This window comes from Pantherophis guttatus, chromosome 8, assembly GCF_059756535.1.
Source record: "Pantherophis guttatus breed Tessera chromosome 8, ASM5975653v1, whole genome shotgun sequence".
NCBI lineage: Eukaryota > Metazoa > Chordata > Lepidosauria > Squamata > Colubridae > Pantherophis > Pantherophis guttatus.
In genome coordinates, this window is record NC_142070.1 from 41,564,992 (window position 1) to 41,588,338 (window position 23,347).

The 23,347-nt window shown below is 39.1% G+C and overlaps 1 protein-coding gene across 1 annotated transcript in view; it reads left to right on the forward strand.

Annotated features, from left to right (window-relative positions):
• Positions 1–23,347, forward strand: part of MICU3 (mitochondrial calcium uptake 3) — a 57,704-nt gene that overhangs the window by 20,127 nt on the left and 14,230 nt on the right. Inside the window, exons 3-9 of the mRNA XM_034442956.3 lie at positions 3,010–3,041; positions 3,452–3,530; positions 4,146–4,193; positions 10,463–10,545; positions 17,260–17,331; positions 18,674–18,709; positions 21,774–21,869. Of these exons, the coding sequence (XP_034298847.1) occupies positions 3,010–3,041; positions 3,452–3,530; positions 4,146–4,193; positions 10,463–10,545; positions 17,260–17,331; positions 18,674–18,709; positions 21,774–21,869 (446 nt within the window). The remainder of the gene's footprint in view (positions 1–3,009; positions 3,042–3,451; positions 3,531–4,145; positions 4,194–10,462; positions 10,546–17,259; positions 17,332–18,673; positions 18,710–21,773; positions 21,870–23,347) is intronic.

Here is a 23,347-nt window from a genome sequence, read left to right on the forward strand (position 1 = left end):
GGTACTATTACCAACATCAAAAATACTAAGGTCTTCTAAAATTGCACAACATCTAGTTTTACAAAGTAAAACTTTACATGGTCTGAGTCCTAGAAGAATTATTCAGGCGTTAAGTTTAGTCTATACTTCGTTGTTCCCTTTTATATAATTGTATACGGTTTAATCTATTAGTTACTAGCCCAGACATATCTTTATATTTATGGTCAGGTTGTTATCCTATCGTTAAATTCATTTGGACCTAACTTTATGATCTATAGAAATAAATTCTATGATTTTTTTTATTTATTTATTTATTTGTAAAATTTATTGGCCGCCCATCTTACCTCAGGGTAACTCTGAAATATGAATTTTGTTCTAAGGATGCACTGAAAGCTAAAATCTTTTAGTTCTTGATTATATAGCTAGCATTTTTAATTATCAATATTTAATTCTAAATACAACTTTAAGGCAATGTAAGCTACTTCACATTATAATAACAATTTTCTATAAGTCTTATATATTTTTAATTTAATTTAATTTAATTTCCAATTTATATACCGCCCTTCTCCCTGAGGACTCAGGGTGGTGTACAGCCAAGATAAAAAACATAGAATACAAATATTAAAACATTTAAAAATATATATAAATTTTGGCCCGAAAGTTAAGAATCACAGACTAATTAAAAGAATTTAAAAATTTTAAAAATTTCTTCTTAGGCCAACCCGGCTTGTTGAAAAAGATGGGTTTTCAGGGAACGACGGAAGGCATTGAGGTCCTGGATTCTTCTTATCTCCGGGGGCAACTGATTCCAGAGGGTGGGAGCCTCCACAGAGAAGGCCCTCCCCCTGGGGGCCACCAGCCTACATTGTTTGGCTGATGGCACCCTGAGGAGGCCCTCTCTGTGGGAGCGCACGGGTCGATGGGAGGTCATCGGTAGCAGCAGGCGGTCTCGGAGATAACTAGGCCCTATGCCATGGAGCGCTTTAAAGGTGATAACCAACACCTTGAAGCGCACCCGGAAGACCACCGGGAGCCAGTGCAGCTCGCGCAGGAGCGGTGTTACATGGGAGTGCCATGTTGCTCCCATCACTACCCGCGCTGCTGCATTCTGGACCAGCTGGAGCCTCCGGGTGCTCTTCAAGGGGAGCCCCATGTAGAGAGCGTTGCAGTAGTCAAGGCGAGAGGTGACGAGGGCGTGAGTGACTGTGCACAAGGAATCCCGATCAAGAAAGGGCCGCAACTGGCGAATCAGGCGAACCTGATAAAAGGTCCCCCTGGTAACAGCCGTCAGATGTTCCTCCAAAGACAGCTGCCTATCCAGGAGGACTCCCAGATTGCGAGCCCTTTCAGTGGGGGCCAAAGACTCGCCCCCAATAGTCAGTGATGGAGTCAACTGACTATATCGGGATGCCGGGAGCCACAGCCACTCAGTCTTGGAAGGGTTGAGCCTGAGCCTGTTCCTCCCCATCCAGATCCGCACAGCCTCCAGGCACTGGGACATCACTTCAAGGGCATCGTTGGGGTGGCCTGGGGTGGAAATGTACAGCTGGGTGTCATCAGCGTACTGGTGGTATCTCACCCCAAAGCCACGGATGATCTCGCCCAGCGGCTTCACATAAATGTTGAACAGAAGGGGCGAGAGGACCGATCCCTGCGGCACTCCACAAATGAGAGGCCTCGAGGTCGACCTCTGCCCCCCTGCCAACACAAACTGCGACCGGTCGGAGAGAAAGGAGGAGAACCACCGCAACACAGTGCCTCCCACCCCCAACTCTTCCAGCCGGTGCAGCATGATACCATGGTCGATGGTATCAAAAGCCGCTGAGAGATCTAATAGGACCAGAACAGAGGAATAACCCCTGTCCCGAGCCCTCCAGAGATCATCCACCAACGACCAATGCCGTTTCCGTGCTGTGCCCAGACCTGAAACCCGACTGGAACGGATCTAGATAGGATGTTTCCTCCAGGAATTGTGGAAACTGTTGCGCGACCACACTCTCAACAACCTTCGCAATAAAGCGAAGGTTGGAGACAGGACGATAGTTAGCCAATATTGCTGGGTCCAGGGACGGCTTCTTGAGGAGAGGCCTCACCACCGCCTCTTTCAGGGCAGCGGGGAAGTGACCCTCACTCAACGAAGCATTAATGACGCCCTGGAGCCAGCCTCGTGTAACCTCCCGGGAAGCCAGTACCAACCAGGAGGGACACGGGTCCAGTAAACATGTGGCCGCACTAAGTCTCCCCAAAATCCTGTCCACATCATCGGGAGTCACAGCATCAAACTCCTCCCAGATAACATTCTCAAGACTGTTCCTCGTCACCCTGCCCTGATCTACCCAGTCAGAGTCATATGTATTTCATCCTAATATTCTACAAGTATTCCAACAAAATTAGTTATTCATTCAATATCATTTTTCTCTTTGTTGTCTCTTTTGCTTTCCTAGCTTGTCCACTTCAATTAATTTAGTTTATGTCAGCTACTAATCCCATTTTGTTGCAGCAGCTCTATTTTTTGATATGGTTACTTTTGTAATGGATTTATATTTTTTAGATTATTTTTATAAACAGTATGTTATTAATTATTCAGATTTATTTTGAAAGTATTAGGTTAAATATTATCATTAGTAATAGTGAATCTATCCGGCAAATACAGACTGCCAGAGAATGTCATGGCTATAACCTAGACTGGAAAGTCAAAAAGCAAACTAATTCCTCATTACTGCTAAGAAAACTGCATGGACATGTCCACAAAATTTTACTATATTTAGTGGGAAAGCTTTACAATTTTTCCTTCCCAAATTTTACTATTTGTGAATTACACCTTGGTTTTAATATTAATTTACCATACATGATATTCCCATATCAGTAAGATCATAATAATGAACAGATTTAAAATGTGTTTCGAAAAACATTGAAACTAGAAAGGTTATTTCCCGACATGACTAGAGATAGGATGTTGATCATGCCAGCCATATATAGTAGCATGTCATTAAATACTTGTATAAGTAATTAGTTTTGTATTTGTTTTAGAGACAAAACAGTGGAAGACACTATCAAAACAGGTATGTTACAATTCTCTTCCAAATTGGGTTTTATACATTGACTCAAGCAATAGTAGCATTAGGCAAACTGCTCATTCTCAATTTCATGTATGGGAATAATAATATTGGTCTATGGTTGCTGAGCATGTGAGGTGTTATTTATTTATATATTAATTTTTTATGTTGTCCATCTCCCCTGTAAGGTAACTCTTGGTGTCTTACTTTGCATATTTTATAATTTAATCTGCATTTTTATCAGAAATGTTTTTCAATAATGTTTTCAACCTAAACATTCAAATTCCATGGGACCTGTTTTCTGACTGTACAATCCTATGTTGTCTAGAAATATGTTAGTGGGTATAGCTTTGCAAATGCACTGAGTGTTTATTATGAAGACAATGTCATCATCTTTTTTAAAAACTAATTTGCAGGAATTGAATCAGATACTTATTGAAACTCCACCAGTTTGGAAAGGATCATCAAAGCTTTTCAGGAATCTCCAAGAAAGGGGTACTAAAGAATATTTACTTTGTAGAATACTTGCTTTGCTTTTGCTTTGTTTTTACTTTGTTTTTACTATGAAATTCTTTTGATTCTCAACTAGAGATTATAGTGTAGCAGTACTACTAGTACGCATTTTTGTTTTCTCAGCGTCAATATGGGCAATATTCAAAAAATGTACATATGGTTAGTTGCTGACAACTGCAATTCAGACCAGATTTCTGATTGTGTGTTGCTACAGTCATAAGTCGAGGCACCCACATGACTGGACCCAATTTTTTTAACCCTTTTTGTGGTGGCCATCACTATGGTCACTAAGCAAACATAGTCTCTTAAACTGGCAAAAACCATCTCAAATCATGGTCAAGATGACCACAAGGCACTGCAACCAGTCATACAGAGGAGCCAGTTGCCAAGTGCCCAAAATGCCCTCACATGACAAGGTGGTGGTGACTCGGCTCTAACAAGTTGTGAGAATAAAATTAGAGGAACCTTGTTAGTCCCTATGAATTCCTTGGAGCAAAGATAGAATGATGTGCAAATAAATAATTTTACTATATCTTCAATCATGATTTGCTAATATTTAAGTTAAAATGATGCTAATTTGTTCATTTGCTTTTTCAGGTATAATTTCTTACACGGAATATCTCTTTTTACTATGTATCTTAACAAGTAAGCATTCAGAGTAATATGTATTTTCCACAGATGCATGTATGAATGGGTAATGTTAATGTTGTATGTTTTAATAATTTGTAAGTAATTTGTTTTCGCAGTCTCCTAGCAAAAAGTTTCCAAAAATAATTGAAGATACAAGTACAATTACTTTAGATAATGAAGGATAATAATTTAGAAGCTGTTCTGATAAAGTTATATCCTTTATTCTGCTGAAAAACACTGGCATAGCAATTACTATAGTGGAAATATTGAAAACTCCCTATTATTGATAACAAACAGTAACAAATAAAATTCAGCTTGTACTTCTCAGTTTTAAATTGTTGGCCCCAATACTTGTGAAACAATTACCTGATCATACTTAGAAAGTATGTATGGGATTGTTTGGTTTAAAATTTTCCTTACTCAAAATTCTTTATATGGAAAATCAATTTACTCCCCAGTTCTTGGATAAAATCATCAACATCTCAGAATGGAAAGGAACTTCTCTCTAAATTCCCAGCTTCTGGTGTCTTGTGGTAAGGCAACAACCCAAAACTTAGTTAAATAGCTAACTAGCTGTGCAGCACAGTTAGTACTTAGAAAAGCTGGCTTTATAGTATTAATTTTTCCTTTACTTTGACAGCAACCTCAGGATGGATAAAATCTGTAAAGTATTATCTTGAAAAGAAATCAGAAGACTGATAGAGATTGGGAACAGAAGCATTATAAACATGATACTGATTGGCAATGCGGACAGCAAACGTCACGCTGATACTGTACAGTTTTTAGCCAACTCAAGAAAGTGACCTCTTAAACTCAACAGTGCAACTTTATTAAATGTAAAGTGATTTAGCATTTTTCCATATGAGAGGCTTATGCTATACCCAAACTTTGCTGTAACTATGTAGCCCACATCTAAAATGATATTTCATGGTCTATTCCTTCTAACATTCATATCACTGTACTGTTTCAGTAAAAGGCATGGAACATCAATACATTTTGAAATATTGAACAATGCCACAAATTTAATTCTCCATTGTTTGGTGGAGACAGCAGCCAGCATGGGTAGTACTCGCCCAATCAGCTGAAGGACTGAGTCAGCCAATCATGTTAAGTCCGCCCTTGTTGCCGGGCAGATCCAGCTTTTGACTCAGTCCTTTCAGTTGATCAGGCGTGTGGGTCTTTGGCTGTGTCTTTATTCCACCTTTTTCTACTGTTATTTCTCATATTTGACTACTGGTTCGACCTTGGATTGTTTACGTTTCGTGTTCTGCTATCTGGATTTGGGATCGTTTGTTTCCGGTGCTTTTTGTCCTCCTCGTGAACGACCTATTGGACTGGCATTTGGACACTGTGAGTTGCCTCTGCCCCTTTTACTGACTTGGTGCCTTTTGGAGTTTTTCGCCCCTTTGGCTTCCTCCCCTAACGGGGGGGGGGGGTTTGTTGCTGTGCTGTGGGGGGGCGAATTCCTTCTGCTTCCCTGATTGCCGTTTCAGCAGCCCGTCTTTTAAAACGGCAGAAAAATTCCTTCTGAGCACTTGCGGCCGCCATTTTGGCTCGTAAATCAAGCCGCGCCTGCCTTCCTGATCGGCTTTGCTGGCGGCTTGTTTTTTTCTGGTTTATTGCCTTGCTGGACCGTCGGCAGAGCTCAGGAACTGAACGTTTGACCCTCCCTGTGGGCCTACTGGGCTGCGAGGAGGAGGCTTTTCTTCTAATCGCCCCCTTGCCGGCTGCCATCAATTCTCCGATTAGAGCCTTGGCGATCTCTCTCCTGTCAGCTGGTGGCTTCTTCGGGACCTTCGCCTGAGTTTCTCCTCCTGTCTTTATCTACTGACAAGTTTTTTTCACTGGCACGACTCCACGTGGACGTTTGAGACTAGAGAGTTGGCGAGCCGCCATTTTGATATAAGACTGCAATTGCGGTGGCCATTTTGTGATTCTACAAGACTTGACTCTTCTCATTGGGGCTTGTGGAGTGTTAGCGCTCCCTCTGAGATATCAGGGCTGGACTGGAGTTTACGCCCCTGTTCGTATTTCTTGACAACTGGCTGCAGTTTGCTCACAGTATGGGCTAGTGGAGCTTTTATGCCCCCTCCATCTCGCTTAGTGCTGCTTCTGAGGTGATTGCCATTTCCAGTCGCTGTACTTACTACACCATCTACTTCTGTCTGGCGGAGCCTTCATCGCACGGATTCTACATATTGCATTGCAGCCATGCCAAAAGCCCTGTCAAAATCAAAACATGACCGTTTGGCCAGTACTGTTGCTCATGATCAGTCAGATTCTGCCTCTCACGATAGGCCATATGAAACTGTGCCTTCTGATAAGTCTCTGCCTTCAACTGATTCTGCTAGGTCTCACCACAAGAGCCACAAACATGGTGGCTCCTCGAGAGTTGAGAGGTGTAGAGACAAAGTTTTGACAAAACTTTGCGAGAGAGCGAGCGCAGATGTTGCTACTAAGAGTGTGGTTCCCACTCCTGTGGCTGACAATCCGCCTCCTGAATCTGTGACTAGACCCGATACACCTGATCACTTGTCCCTGCGAGATTGTCCAGTGACCATTTCGACTTCGGCATTATGGGGTTCTTCTGATCTTCCTCCTTCACCTGAGGCACCAGTACCGGAAGTTCTGCATCCTTCCGACTCTGTTCCTGCCACAACACCCTCCACAACGGCTATTTCTTGTCAATTGCTTCCCGAGCAACTTGAACTCCTTATTGAGAACGCGGTACAGAGGTCCATGGCCGCACGGGACCGTCCTCGTAGCCATCCTGCATCTGTACGGTCAGTCTCTTCTGCTTCCCCCGAACGGGGAACCGTAGGAGATCACCAATCCAGGGCTCCGGATTCTCCTACCTGTTCTCACTCACCTCAACATTCTGTTTTGACAGATGTGGACTATGATGATTCAGCCTTATCGGACGATGACAACTTACCTCAGGAGCAACCGGCCTTTACTGGATTCTTTCCACAAGCCTTATTCAAGTCTCTCTTGTTTAAAGCTGTTAATACTGCTCGTTTGTCTTCGCCTGCAGCAGATCCAGTTCCTGCTTCTGGGGCTCTGGACCCCATGTTTGCCGAGCCTGCTAGACCTATCACCTCTATCTCGACTCCTCCTCTATTTGTGGACGTGGTGAAACGACAGTGGTCTTCCCCAGGCACAGCTCCTTCTCCATAGACGAACGACCGAAAGAATTTCCAGGTCGCGAATGAACTGGACTCCCTTCTTCAGGTGCCATCAATCGATGCCCCTATTGCCGCCCTGCTACCCAATGCGAACGTCCCGGGGGATTCTGATGAGGGCCTACGTCCGGATGAGCGTCGTGCTGATTTAGTTCTCCAGCGGGCACATCAAGGTTCCGCTTGGGCCATCAAGGCTGCAACTACGGCGTCATTTTTTAATCACACCACCTTGCTTTGGCTTCGCCAGCTCCAGGAAAAACTTCCTCCGGAAGACACCCGCGTCCGGCAGGACTTGAACAAAATTGTTGCGGCCTTGCAATTTTCGGCGGACTCCACCTTGAACGCCGCTCGTTTCGCTTCCAAGGCCCTTGCTTCCACAGTCACTGCCCGTCGCCTAGTCTGGCTCCGCCACTGGCAGGCAGACGCTCGCCATAAGTGGCGTCTGGCCTCAGTCCCTTTCGGCGGATCTCAGCTCTTCGGTTCGGCCCTGGAGCCGTTCCTCACCGAAACCAGAGACAAGAAGGAAATCCTGGCTCCTGTACATCGCAGGGGGGATTCCCGATTTGCCCCTTATTCCCCTCGTCCTCAATCGCCAATGCCAATGTCCTCAATGCCCAAGCAGATTGGCTGAGCCGTCAGGAGGTGGACAATGCAGAGTGGCGGCTTCATCCCAGGATCTTTCAATCCCTGGTTCATCGGTTCGGGATGCCGATTGTGGACTTGTTTGCAACTCATGCCAATGCTCAGCTGCCCCGTTTCTTTGCCCGGTTTCCAGATCCTCAGGCAGAAGCCATCGATGCACTTCGGGCTCCATGGCCGGAGGGTCTTTTATACGCTTTCCCTCCACCCTCCTTACTTCCCAGGGTCATCCGCAGGATTCTGGACGAATGGGCGGAGGTGATTCTCTTGGCTTCTCATTGGCTGCGCAGAGCATGGTTTGCGGACTTAGTATCCCTCTCTGTCGCCCCTTCCTGGCGCATTCGCTTCGAGGCGGACGCTCTGACGCAGTGGGCACTGAGCCACCCGGACCTTCCCTGGCTCAGCCTGACCGCCTGGAGATTGAGCGGCTCTCCCTAAGGAGTGTTCTGGCTCCAGAGGACGTGATTCGGACGATCCAGGCGTCGAGACGTTCCTCCACTGACAGAATTTATTCTGCGACTTGGCGGGCTTACTGCTCATGGTGTGACTGGACAGGTGTGAATGTTCTCCAACCCTCTATTATGGACATTCTTGTTTTTCTACAACGGGGTCTCTCTGATGGCCTTGCCCCTAACACATTACGCCGCCAGGTGGCCGCCATTTCCTCTGTACTTACCTGCGGGTCACTGTCATCTCTGACTCAACATCCTCTGATTAATCGTTTTCTTCGAGGCGCAACGAACCTGTCTCCTCCGGTCCTGCATTGTTACCCTACCTGGGACCTTCCATTAGTGCTTGAGTCTCTCATGGGTCCTCCGTATGAACCTCTAAGGACTGCCTCTCTACAACTGCTATCTTGCAAAGTTGCCTTTTTGGTGGCGGTAACCTCGGCTCGCAGCATCTCGGAGGTGGCGGCTTTGTCCATCCGAGCTGACCTCTGCGTGTTTCACGCGGACCGTGTTGTCCTCCCATTGGATCCTACCTTCGTGACGAAGGTTAACTCCGTCTTCCATCGCTCACAAGAACTTATTCTGCCAAATTTCTGCCCGCATCCTTCGCATCCTCATGAGCGCCATTGGCATACTCTGGATGTCCGGCGGGCTCTGCAAATTTATATCAAGCGTACTGCTGCTATTCGCCGGTCGGAAGCATTGTTTGTCTCCTTCCTTCCAGTCTCGTTGGGTCTTAAGGTATCTTCGTCTACTATAGGCCGCTGGATTCGTCAGACCATCGCTTCACCTTATGACCTTCGTTCCTTGCCGCGACCTTCTCGAGTAACGGCCCATTCCACTCGTAGCGCGGCCACGGTGGCAGCCTGGGCTACTCAAGCTCCTTTGTTGGAGATTTGCCGTGCAGCTACCTGGACCTCACCCGCACCGTTCATACGGCACTATAAACTAGACAAGTTTGCTTCGGCTGAGGCCGCCTTCAGTCGTCAGGTGCTACAACAGGTGGTGGCCAGTGACGTGGTTTCGGACCGGCCTGGCCCCTCCCAGTCTTGGGGACAGTGAACTGGGGTATGTCCCATGCTGGCTGCTGTCTCCACCAAACAATGGAGAAGGGGCATTGGTCCTACCTGATACACTCCTTCTCGTTGTGTGGAGACAGCAGCCAGACCCTCCCTTTGCCTGTCTGGTCCTCTTGTGTTTGTTCTTCTTCGGTCTTTCCTTTCTGCCTACCCACACGCCGAGTCTGCCATTATAGTCCTTCATCAAAAGCTGGATCTGCCCGGCAACAAGGGCGGACTTAACATGATTGGCTGACTCAGTCCTTCAGCTGATTGGATGAGTACTACCCATGCTGGCTGCTGTCTCCACACAACGAGAAGGAGCGTATCAGGTAGGACCAATGTCCCTTCTCTTTTTTGAAGAAAGACAAGACTCTTGTATAGAAACAAAGGAGAAGGGAGTATTGGGCTACCTTTTGAGTGGTTGATAATAACATTTGGAAGATCAGAAATATGGAAAAAAGCATTCTGCTGGTATAAGAATACATTTTTGGAAAGGCTATTAGCGTTCTGCTGTCATTTAAAGTGGATTAAGTTCTCTACAGTGTGTTTGATGAAACAGGACCAAATTTTGTGTAATAATAACGATTTTATAGTTGAAACACTGTACGTTCCTGTCAAAAAGGCAAAGTGAGGCTGGCAGATTGATTTTATATGATATGAACACCTTTCTCACTTCAATACACAGGGAAGCATTTTTCATACAGCTGAAAATACATTTAGTAACAGGTTTGCTGAAAAAAGTGGGGTGGAGAAGAGTTAAGTATAGGTACAGATATAGCATTCTTTTTGCTAGTAATCTTAAGCAGGTCACTCCATTTTTCCTTATGATTTGGGGGGGTGTTGTATTGATATTTGAATAGCTGCCAGTGTAGTATACAACTTGGCCTTTAGTTTCAGTAAAATTCTTAAAATATTTATTTTGTCTTAACATCTTTTTTTATCATTCTTGACAGAACCACATGCTGGTTTTAGAATAGCATTCAACATGTTTGATACAGATGGAAATGAAATGGTGGACAAAAAAGAGTTTTTGGTGGTAGGTATGCTACATGTAACTTTTTTAAATTGTTGCTTTCCTTTTTTTAAAATGTTATGTTTTTTAAATTTTTTAAATCTTTTCAAGGCAAAATTATTTTTTGTAAATAAACGTTACTCAAATTCAAATTCTAAAAGAAAACAAATCTCCCATTTATTTACCTTAAGAAATTATTTTCCTAAACCTTTATGTTGTATAGGGGATTTTTATTCTTTGGTTCTTCATTTGACTCTTTTCTTCTTGCCTAATGTGACTTCTTCCTTTGATGATGATGTTGATGACTTTATGGTCAGTCGTGTCTGACCTTGGCAAGTCTATGGGCCAAGTCTCTTCATATCTTGCAATCTTGCACTGCTTTTTCTATGCACTGGCTGGTGTCAGCTTTGATAATGTCCAGCCACAGTGTGCATAGGTGGCCAGGTTTCCCTTTACCGCTAACTCTTCCCAACATAATTACTTTCTTCAGTAAATTTCCCCATGTGACATGGCCAAAATAAGTGAGACAGTTTTCTGATTTTTCCTTCTAGTGACATGTGTGGTGTTATGCACTCTAGTACTTTTTTTTTGTCAGCTTTGCTGCCCAAGGAATATACAGGAGTCTTCTCCAGCACCACAGGTCAAATGAGTTGATTTTCTTCCTGTCTTGCTTATTTCAGTTTCACAATCATAGGTAGCTATAGGGAACACAATAATCAAACCTACTTTTGGTTGCCAAATTGATATCCTTGCTTTTCTATATTCGACTCATGTTCAACATTGCAATCCAATGATTTATTTCTGCACTGCATTCACCGCTCTGAGTGATTGGCGACCCTAGGAAAGTGAAATTTTCTATGCATTCTATTTCTTCACCATCAATTTCTATTTTGATGTTTCCATTCCTTGCAGTGGTCATGAATTTGGTTTTTTGATGTTCAGAAGGAGACCAAAATTCTCACTTTCTTCTTTGATTTTCTTGATCAGATGTTTCAGGCTTTCTGAGTGGAGAATTGCATCGTCAGATTGTTGATGTTTCTTCCTTCAGTCTGTACCCCAATTTTTGATTCTTCAAAATCTATCTTCCTCATGATTACGATATTTTGGCATACAGGTTGAATAAGAAAATGGAGAGAATGCAACTGTGCCACATTTCTTTCTCTATCTTAAACAAATTGGTGTCTCCATATGGTGTTCACACAGTGGCTTTCTGTTTTGTACATAGTGATTGCACCAATTTGACCAGATGTTCTGGTATCCACAGGCTTGTAGGGTTCCCCATAGTTTCTCATTATCAACACAATTGAAGGCTTCTTGTACTTGATGAAGCACATGTAAATGATTCACAAGATTTTTCTATTATCCAGCACAGATTTGCAATATGGTCACAAAGTGCCACAACCCTTTCGAAAGCCAGCTTGAACATCTGCTAATTTCCTTTCAATAGTTGGTGCTAGAAATTGTTGTATAATTTTAAGCAGAATCTTGATGATGTGAAGGATGAGGGCAATTGTGCAATAATTGGAGCAATCTTTAGAATCACCTTTTTTTGGCAATGGAGTGAACACTGAACGTTTCCAATCATTGAAAATTTGGTTTCTCAAATTTTCTGGCACTGATCCCCCCTGACTCTGGGTATACAGGTCTCAGTAATTCTGCAGGGATAGTGTCAACACCTGCAGTCTTGTTGTTTGGCACTTGCGTCATCACCCATATGATCTCTTTCTTAAGAGTGACCAGTTCTATTTCTATTTCCTCATCATCCTGAGGCTGGGTCCTTTACTACATGGGTACAGCTCTTCTGTATATGCTCGCCATCTGTTCTGGATGCCTTGTTGGTTGGACAGTTTGTTTCCCTTGCTTGTTTTTAATGATGCCATTATGAGCAATAAATGGTGCTCAGATTTTTTTGACTTGCATAAATGCATTCCTGGTGCAACCCTTCCTGTAGTTAACTTCAAATTGTTTACATTGGTCATCCCAGTAAACTTCATTATCCTTCCTTGTTGCCCTCTAGAAAGCTGCATTCAGTTTTCTTACTTCTTCCATTCGCCTGCTGCCTTGGATGCTTTTCTTTGCTCAGCTATTTTGATGGTTTCATCTGAGGGCCAGTTGCACTTTTTTCCTGGCTTCATGTACAGTAAGTGTTCTCCTGCAATTCTAATAATGGCCGGGTGAATTTCCTGCCACAGTTCATCAGGCGTCTTCTCAGTGGTGCCCAGGAGTTCAACCTATTTTTCACCCTAATTGTATATGTAATAGGAATTTTAGTGACATCAAACTGTCTTTTTGATGGTGCAGAGTTTAATTTTAATCTTTGCCACCAACAATTCATGATCTGAGCAACAATCAGGACTTGGCTTTTAACAGCAAGGACTGAACTGATCCATAGTTGAGTGCATAGGACATAGTCAGTCTCATTATGGTGAGATCCAGTCAGTGAGGTTCAAGTGTATAAGCAGGGCTTGTTCTGTTTGAATCATGTATTCATGATTCTAAATTGGTTTTCTTGGCAAAATTGAACCAAATGATCACCTATATCGTTCCTCTCACCTAGTGGAAAATGGCTAGTGATGCCTGTTTCCATTTATTTGCCAACTTTTGCATTGAAGTTGCCCAAAATGTAAACAATGTCATTTTTGGGCACTTGTTTCAGAGTTCCTTGGATAATGGCATAAAAGCTCTCTATTTCAAGCTCTGTTGCAGCAATCATTTGGGCAAAGATTTGGACACTGTGATACTGAGGGCTTGGCGTAAATTCTGATGGTCATAATTTGGTCACTGACAGTTGAGAAGCTTTCCACTACTCTAGCAAATTTCTTGCTTTCAATAAACGCCACTTCATTTGCTTTCCTGGTATTATGTCCTGAATAATAGGCAGTGAAATCCTCAAACTGGAAAAAGCCATTGTCTGACCAGTGTAGCTCCAAGGAGATCAATTTCCAATCTGATCATCTCTTGTTTGACAATATCTAATTTACCCTCTCATTCCTCTGAGCTTCCATGTGATTATCTAATGTATCTCTATACAGCGCAGCCATTTGTTTCTGCCACTGGCTGCCTCAGCAACTGGGATTCCTGTTATCCTACCAGGGAGCCCTGGTAGCGCAGCAGACTAAATCAGACTAAAGCACTGTTATTAACATCAGCTGCCTGCAATTACTGCAAGTTCAAATCTCACCAGGTTCAAGGTTGACTCAGCCTTCCATCCTTTCTAAGGTAGGTAAAATGAGGACCCAGATTGTGGGGGCAATCAGCTGACTTTGTATAAAATATACAAAAGTATGAAGGCTATTGCTTAACACATTGTAAGCCACCCTGAGTCTCCGGAGAAGGGCGGCATATAAATCAAATTTAAAAAAGAAAAAAATTAGGTACCCTATCTGACATGTTTAAGATTTTTTCTATAGAGTTTTCTTGGTGAGTTTTTTGTGGAGTATGTCACCAGGTCTTTCTCCAAGCCTGTAACTCACTTTTCGATAGATGCCCAAGGACAGCAACTGCTGTAGTCCTTGTTAACCAAGGCAACAGCTTTTTTTGTTGACTCATCATGGTTAATGGGTTTGTGGATACTCTTAATCTGATTCCTTCATTGAGACCTGTCTGGCTTGATATATTTCCTGGTCGTATACCTGTAGCATAGCTGTCAGCATTACAAAACACACAAGCCCCTCTCCCAAAGGAGAATTCTACATGGAGGGGCTTCATATGATAAAAAGTGATAAATTAAGAAACATAAAGGGTGGTTAGCTAATATCCCTATGTGGTTGTGAAGCCTAAATGGAGGAAAAGGTATGGGAGAAGAGGAAGGTGAACTGAAGAAGAAAGTTGAGAAAGTAAGTATAATAAGAGATATAGGAGGAGCTTCTAGAGCTTTTAATGCATATAATTCTTCCTTCTTCATGCATTTTTCAAAGGTCAGTGAAATTTTATAAGTATCAATTCACGCATTTCCCTATCACTTATTTTACAGGGTTTTTTTTGCCCCCCAAAAAATGTCTTTAGAAGCCATCAGTTTGAAAGCACCCAGAGGGGTATGGTAAGAAAGCAGGATATAAAAATAAATAAAAATTTCCTCTCCAGTTAATAGACTAAGTAACTGGAATAAGTCTGACGCTGATCTGGCATTTTGAAGGTATGAAATGATAGATATCTACCATAATTTGCAAACATGAAGGACAGGCATTTTGTAAATTACTACTGAGAGGGAAGAAGATTATGATGCAGTTTCATCTAAATAAGAACGTTTGTGGTTTATGTATAAAAAAGCCTGGATGCGAAAGAAGTGTAAATTGTGACCAACATTATAGAACAGGGGCTTTAAGAAAAACTCCCACAGAAACATTTAATGTAAACCAAAGACTTTTCCAGTACCTGCTATTTTGCCTTTGACTGTAAGATGTAAAGGATCTTGAGAGGAAACTCTGAGTGAGCTTTTATGTAAAGGAAACCAATAAAACAATAAAAAGTCTACAGTATTACTCTTCATGTTGATACTTATTAAGTCTCATTGCATAAGAATGTGAAACATGATAATGTAGAGTTTATAACACCCAGAGGGTTTTGTATACAGCAAAACATTAAAAATTATCTAAATTAAGTCATCAAATGCTTAACAGATTTTTGTCTTTAAAAAACTGTTTGTTTATGTCATAGGTTTGAGATCAGAGAACAGAGGGATTTTGTTCCCTTGATACAAGAGATGTTGTTTTGTCCTTCAGCTTTCAACAGTCAATCCCATTATTTTGTTTCAGACAATGTTCCTATGAAAAGTGCCCCTAGATTAATTCATGTTCACTGCTGTATTCTTTGGTATCCTGTAGCACTTCTTCTACACAAAAGGTTCATTTCCAGAAGATCAAATGAGCTTTACTGATGAATGCAACAAGATCTTCTTCCCTGTATCTGGTGTAAGGGAAATCAAAGCATGGAAGATTTCTTTTAAAGGTCTTTTTGCCTTTTCAATTACCAACACTCTCTTTACCTTTTTTTAAAACTAACCTTACAGTTTAGTCCAATGTGAGCTGTTTCAAATGTTCAAAAGAACATATGGTGTAATCTCTTGGGTCAATGGTACAGAGTGCAGGTGGCAGATTACATGATGAAGGCTTCTACATTTAAGAATGTTCTTTCCTTGGAAAGCTAATATGCCGGATGAAAGAAATGAGGCTAGAACCCTTCTTATTTAATAAATAACTTTCTATATTTGGAAATGTTCATGAGAAAATAAATAGAATATGAAGCTTCACCTTCTATTCTGAAGTGGTACATTTTCAGTGGAACTGTTATGCTTTTAATGAATATCAATATTGGTTCAGAGACTCAGCTATTTCTAAAAACATAGTGCATTTGCTAGTTATCAAAGCTAGTTATCAAAGTTATTAAGTTGCTGAGTCACACAGAAATATTTCAGAAGTGAATGTAGGCTGAAGTTAGTCATTAAATGTTAATATTATGATTTTATCTGTTGATCCCCATTTCCACATGTGAGTCCCTAGTTTTATATTTATTTGAAACTTAATTTCCAAGTTTAAAAATAAATATATATGATCAAAAACAATTTCTTGCCTTACATTCTTCCGTACACACAAACAAAATGCAACATTTTTTCTCTTATGTACATGTACACATACTGATGTTGATAATGGTTGCTGTTACAGCGTTTTTATATTGCTTTTTCTGTTTTATTTTTAATTTTTATATTATTTATTATTAGAGTTCCTTGCTGTAACTCTTCACTGTTGTAAAACAGTGAAACAGAAAAAAATGATAAAAAATCTAAACAAACACTAACAAAGCAATGAAAAGAATAAAAATTAGCAATAAAATATAATAATGTGAATTAAAAGATGAGCGGAAGGGAAGCAGGAAGCACAAGGAGGAGGTCATGTCAGCTAATAAGTCCAGTAGCCACTCCAGTGTGGTACTCCCCTATTGAGACCCGAGGCCAACCAGCAAAGCCAGGTCTTTAGGCCCTTGCAGAAGGATAAAAGGGTAGACATTACCCCAGGGGGCAGGATGTTCCAGAGAGTTGGGGCTATAGCAGAGAAGGTCCTTTTGGATCCTGCCTACCAAAGTTCCTTGACTGATAGCTCCACAGCAAGCCTCCACTTCCAGCATGGGTAGGGGGTCATTGTTTACTGTTATTCATTTTTCATTTTTATTTACTATTGTTAGATGAGAGGCCTTACAAATCAAAGCAAATCAATTAATAAAAGAATTGGGCAGAGGAAGTTAAGGCCACAACATACCACCTGATAGACTTCATATAATCTTTGGCCCAGGGTTTTGTACCTATGCCATAATATTAAATGTAGCATGTCAATCAGGTATGTCTAGAAGATCAAGTTAATTGAATCAGACGCAGATGCAAGATGCAACTTACAGAGTTGGTTCCTGTTATTAATAAAAAAGTAGCAGATGACAGTTCTTGGACGAAACTCTCAACATCTACAGTATTTGCATGCATAGTACCTAATGGGACTGTCAAACTTCATTTATTAATAAATTGAGATTTCAGTGTGCTGCTTAACATGATACTGCATTTACTTTTATATATGGGAGAATAGCAGTTAAAAGCTATCTAAAACTATTTTATTAAAAAATAAATGTATATTATTCAGCTGAAGCTAAGACTCTATTTTCCTACATTGTATCCCAAAGTATTATGACTATGGTATTGTCCATAAACATTGTTAAAATAAATAACCATAGATGATACAATTTATTTTTTTTCAGCTGCAAGACATATTTAGAAAGAAAAATGAGAAGAAAGAAAGAAAAGGAGATGAAGAAAAGCGTGGAATGCTGGTAAGGATTTTAAACAAATATTAAAGGGTTTTTCATAATTCTTTGAATGTTGTTCTCAGTAGGATAAGGATATTACAAAACAGTAATAACAGCAGTTCCACATTTTCTTTTTTGATGAACACGAGCCTTTATCATAGTTCAAACTTTAACTGAAACAGAAATTGTAGAAGAACAAAATCTGATTTAAAATCAAGCAAATTTATCTTCAGACTGATGGAAATAAACTATTCTTTTTCTACGGTACTGTAAGCTGCAAGTAAATCATACCTGATTTTGATAGGGAAAATAGGTGCAATAATTTTTAGCATTGCCTTGCCATCTTTTTTTAAAGGGAGTATGGTTTTGACATGGAAAATAATTTATTGGGCAGTTAAAACTATTACAGCTGAATTCAAATTTACTTTATCTACTATAGACACAATATTTCTCACATGACTACCATGGTGAGGATTTTTCTAAACTGCAGTAAAATACTTCTACAATTACTTTAATACTATTTGGTATACCATATTTTTATTAAAAAAACCTTTAAAATGTTTCCATCATCAGTAATCACCACCTGCTAAAATGTGTGTTAGGAAGTATCTAATACCTAATTTGAATGGTGCCTCTCATGGATAATTATCTCAATTAAAATACCTTATATGTACCCTTTTATTTAAAAATAATTAATAACTCAAAAGTAAATGAGAGCCTATTGCAAATGTTACATGGGATATTTGCTAATTTGTAATGTGCTTATCTTTCCAAAAGGTTCTTGCTTGTGTCAGAAATCCATCTTTTAAAAATATAGATGAATAGCATGAAGGGCACCTAAGCCTCTGGGGTTTTTTACTGGTAATAGAAGAGATAGACACAAAAGAAATAAGTAGCAGGCATAATTAGATGTTCATAAATAGATCATTTGTACCAATGAAGAGCACTTTAAATAAGAGTATTTCAGATGTTAGAACCAATCTTGCAATTTCTTCTCCTCCAGCAGCTTTATTCCTTTCTTTGGAAGAGCCAGAACCAACCAAAAAGGAAAAGATTCTAACACTTTGTATGAACAATTGCATAAACAATGAAATTTGTATTTTGATAGGGATATAACTCTGTTTCTTATTAGTCTTATATAATTATATTTTTACAGTTGTATAATTGTATTTTTAAGATCAGAATGTGATCTAAAGGTAATTAAAAATCTACATTAAAATGTGGCTTATAACCTCAGCTATAAAGAATAGTTCATACTTTTTTTTAATACAGGTTTGTATCTCTTAGCTAATTGCTGATTTCTTTCCTTTTTTTCTACTGGTTTTATTCGGAAATTCAACTCTTCACTCATACTGCTTTATATCAGCATCTCCAGCTTTATGGATACCACAGTTCTACTAATGTATGTATTCTAAACTTGTTTACTGATCTATAAACACTATTTTTATGATACAAACATTATTTACAATACAGTATATTTGGCAATGATTAGATTCACATATTCACTAAGACAGAATTTATTTCATTTGATTTTGGCTTAGCAAGTGTTAATTCAGCAACCGAATCATATTTAATAAACTGTGATTATATAAATTATAACTTACTGTAATGTATGGAGCAATTCACTTTTAAATCCACATGTTCATTATAAATCAAGAGAAACTATCTGTAGTAAGCCTAACTTGGATTTTTTTTGGTTCTATAATATTGAGGTAGAAGGACAAGATAGTCATTGTGTCTTTTTATTTTATTCATTTATTATTTATTTATGTAAGAAAATTTATATGGCTGCCCAACTTATTCTCAATGGCTCTGGCAGTTTACCAAGATTAAAACCCAGTATAAAAGCAATAAAAAAGCAATCACTCCCACCTCTACCTCCACTCCAATAACAATCAAATAAACCATTTTTATTATGTTGTTCACCAAGACAGCTCCAGATTTACACCATAGGTGGATGAAAGGACCAAAGAAAAAACTGGTGGGAGATGCAACGGCTGTTTGTTCTTCTATTTGCTTTTGATCATCTATAAATATACTGGAAGTTTTTATTTCTAACCTCTTTTGCTTTATGGAGAACTCATATTTAGACTTACAATGTGATTACTATAGATTTTAAATATCTTAAAACTCAGGACAATGACATTTTTTGACTACAACTTAAAATTCAAGTCTTAATATTTGTAGTGAGTGATAATACTATACATATAAGATTATATGCTTCCCTTTGTATGCTGCCAGTTTAATTGAATTCACCATACCATGTAGGTAAATTTCAATACTACTGTATCAGGTTCAATAGTTAAGCTATGAGCTTCTCTTCAGGCAGTTTATTTTATTTAGAAAGAGCAAAGGAATATTCAGTATTAGTGTATGTTTTAATTAACCAAGTAAGATAAAAGAGGTCGGTAAAATTGGAACCACCCTTAGAATGAAGACTAGCTTGTGTAGTCTAGAAGAATTAGAGCAAGAGATAGGCAGACAAGAGAAACAATCAGTTCAATTATGAGTTTAATTTTAAGCAATTAACTTTCTGCTGTTAGAAATACAATCCTTTTTAGGAGCAGTAACATTCTTAAATAATGTAAGATAATAGTGAACCATTAAGGACACAGCATAGATACAAGTGGGCTGAGTCAGAGTAGAAAAACTTACTGTCATACCTTCATATTATGTATTACTTTCCCAGATCTTTGTCTGATGCATGCAGTAAGCATGCATTGCATGTGCCTTCTGACACCCTAACAAATGTTGGATGAAAATTAAGCATGTACAGTTGGACAAATACTAACTAGTTCTGTTTTGAACATATATGTATCCTGAACAATTTGCTGGATATTGAGGTACCTCAGTACCCACCAACTATCAATCATTATCAAGGCACTGAGGCATACAAAGGCATACAGTTTTTCTTCATATAGTCAGTAGTTTAACAGGCTCGCACAACGTATTTGTTCTCTGAACCTGAATATTAGGTAGATGCACCTCATACAACAACAGGAGCGCTCTGCTTTTCATTAAATGTCAATCTGAACAAAAGAATCTCAAGCCTGAAAAAAGTAGGGCTGCTTTCGTAAGTAGCAGAGGAAAATTATGTTTACATGAGAACAAAAGCTTTTTTGCCCTACTCATTTTAAAAATATATACAATGGAGCACCCCATTTTTAAAAAATTATAAATAATCAGTAATCATAAATCCTTTACACAGGAAGATCCATAGGCTGAAGAGTGGACTTGCTACAGTTTTTTAATATTCACTTTACTGTTTCTTTTCCCTATATCACTACTATCATGTTCAACCTCAGTAATTCTCACCAACCATTTGCTCAATGACCAAAATTATGACAAGTCCCTGTATCCAAATGGTCACGTGATCATAATCTGGGTGCTTGGCAGCTGGCTCACACTTACGATGTGAGCATCCCACACTCACATGATTGTCATTTCTGGCAATGCAAAATTAGTTTTAGATTGAAATGTACATTCTTAAGTGTACCGACTTGGAATTTCATTCAAAATTAATGTGTTTCTTTTTTAGGTAATATTTACAAATAAGAATCTCAGTTAATATTTTAACAACTCATAGAGGAATGTCAAAGCATTTAAACATGCTGTACACTAGAGAAAACCTAAAAGTAACATAATTTCATAGCATATAATTAAGGATACCTTTCTTCCTAAAGAAAAATATCTACATTGGATTGCAGCATTCAAGTGTGTCTGTGTGGGTGGGTGTATTGAGAGGCTATGCTGGCTTCTGATGAATATTCTATTTTATCATTCAGCCAAAGCCGTAATAAGAGAGATGTTTGGGTTACTAAATAAATAAAATTTAAAGTTCTTAATTTAATTTTACTAGATTATTTTAAAAATTCTTTTAATCTGATGTATTCCACATCAGGCTCCTATCAGACAAATCCATGGGACTTGTCAGTCATACCTGGCTGAAAGATAAGCCTGTGCAAATCCTTTCTAGCCCAGGAACAAGTTACAAAGCTTCATGAGCTTGGACATAGTTGCTTCAATGACTTTAAGAAACGTATTTTCTGCATGATCCCACAGGTAGATAGTGAAGGGCCTGTTTAAAAAAAATTGCACAACCTTATAAAAGGCCAGTTGATTTTAATAAGCCTTTCTCTGGAATTGATACACATTACTATTTTTTCCTTAAACATGGTGGAAAAATGCATAATTTGAAATTAAAAGTCAAGAATAAAATGTTCTTTCGAATTGGGTACATCTATCTAACGTATACACATACTGTTTCAGACTTGCTTTTCCATCTGTATGTAATTTAAAACTGAATGTTTTAGACAATTAAAAAAGAAATCATATAATTGTAAAAGTATATGATAAAGGAGGAAATGGTACTCAGACCACTGCAAAGATGTTATAGTGTATAGTTGTTTTTGCTGACTGATTTTTTTTCCTCTCCCCAACATCTATGCATTTTTGAAATTCTACAGGTGCTCAAAACAGCTGGAGAGGATCTTGTTCCAAGAAGCTATTGGGACACTCTGAGACGTAGCACAAGTCAGGCACTCTTTTCAGACCTCACAGAGGTATAATAAAACCTCTGTACGGCCCATAAATGTATTTCATTGTTTCCCATGCAATTTTATTGTTTTTCCTCATTGTAAATAATCTGTCTTTTAAAATATTTTTGTCTCCCTTTAGGTTTTTTTTTTTATTTGTTCCTTGGCATTTCTTTGGTACATGTATTTATTAAGCATTTATCATTGAATTCAGAGTGTTAGCCTTTTGAGCTATGGTATTTAATCTTCACAATGACAAAATTAATATTGTGTCTTGTACACCAAAAATATCTGATGCCTATTTATCTTGTGACATAAAAAATCTATAAATATTCTTCTCACGTACTTAGAACTAGACTACATTTGAAAGTTTGGAAGCCCCCTCCTGAAAAACCTCCAACTATATTAGGGCTACAGATTCTTGGATATTGGCCTAAATTGATATTCTTCTATGAAACAGCTGATAATAAAGCTTCATCCAAGCTAAATTCAAAAATTTTGGAAACTTTTCCACATATATAAGCAGCTAGGAGCAGCTTCCGAAGAAGTAATGCAAACCTGGGTAACAATATAATGATTAGAAAAGAGGTTTCTCCTTCTACTGGAAAAGCATCTGTAGCAAATAATAATAAATTCATATTTTTAACATAGTCTTGACAATTCAAACAATGATCTGACAAAAGAAAAGAAGATGGGATAAAGAACAGAAAACTAAATAATTCAGTCCCAGTTCATAAATAAGAACCCCTTACAGCTTGTAAAGGATTTGGGCTGCTCGATAAGTCTTGCATGAGATAATCGCCATGTATGATCTTGTTCTTACATAGCAGTTGTCCTGATGATTTCAGCCAAGCCTGTCATAGAAATGCAAGTTCTAAACAAGAGAAAAAACATTACTCTGCTCCCCCATCTGAGAAATAATGCAGAGTACTCTATTACAAACAAGAACTGCTGCAGTTTGCTATCAAATAACTACATCTGGATTCTATCGCTTATGAAACTGAAAATTAATTAGTCATGTATGAAAAATCCATGCCTGGTAATATTTACTGCCAAAATTTTAAATAGTAAATTTAAATCAGAAATTGTGAATTTATATTTTAATCTACAAAGCAGCTTCTTATAATCCCAGCTTTCATTCATATTTGAGGCTTTTCCACATAAGTAGTAGAAATTTTAACATTTTCACATGTATAGATTTTTCTGAGACGCAATTAGATTTTTAGGACCATAATCTGATGAACATCTAAAATAGACCTTAATAAATTTATTTCCCCAACAAATTCATTTTTCATTTTTTGTATTAAAGAAGCAATTAAACAAAAATCATGATTTGCCTTTTTAGCATAATTCAGCTAAAATATAAAATATCTTGTTTAATTTCTGTAATTCATTTCACCCAATTTCAAACTTTTTAACTGTCACTGATATATCCTCACATCAGTATGTTACGTTTGTTTAATTAAGACATTAAAAGATTATTTATATGATTTGTGAGCAAGATT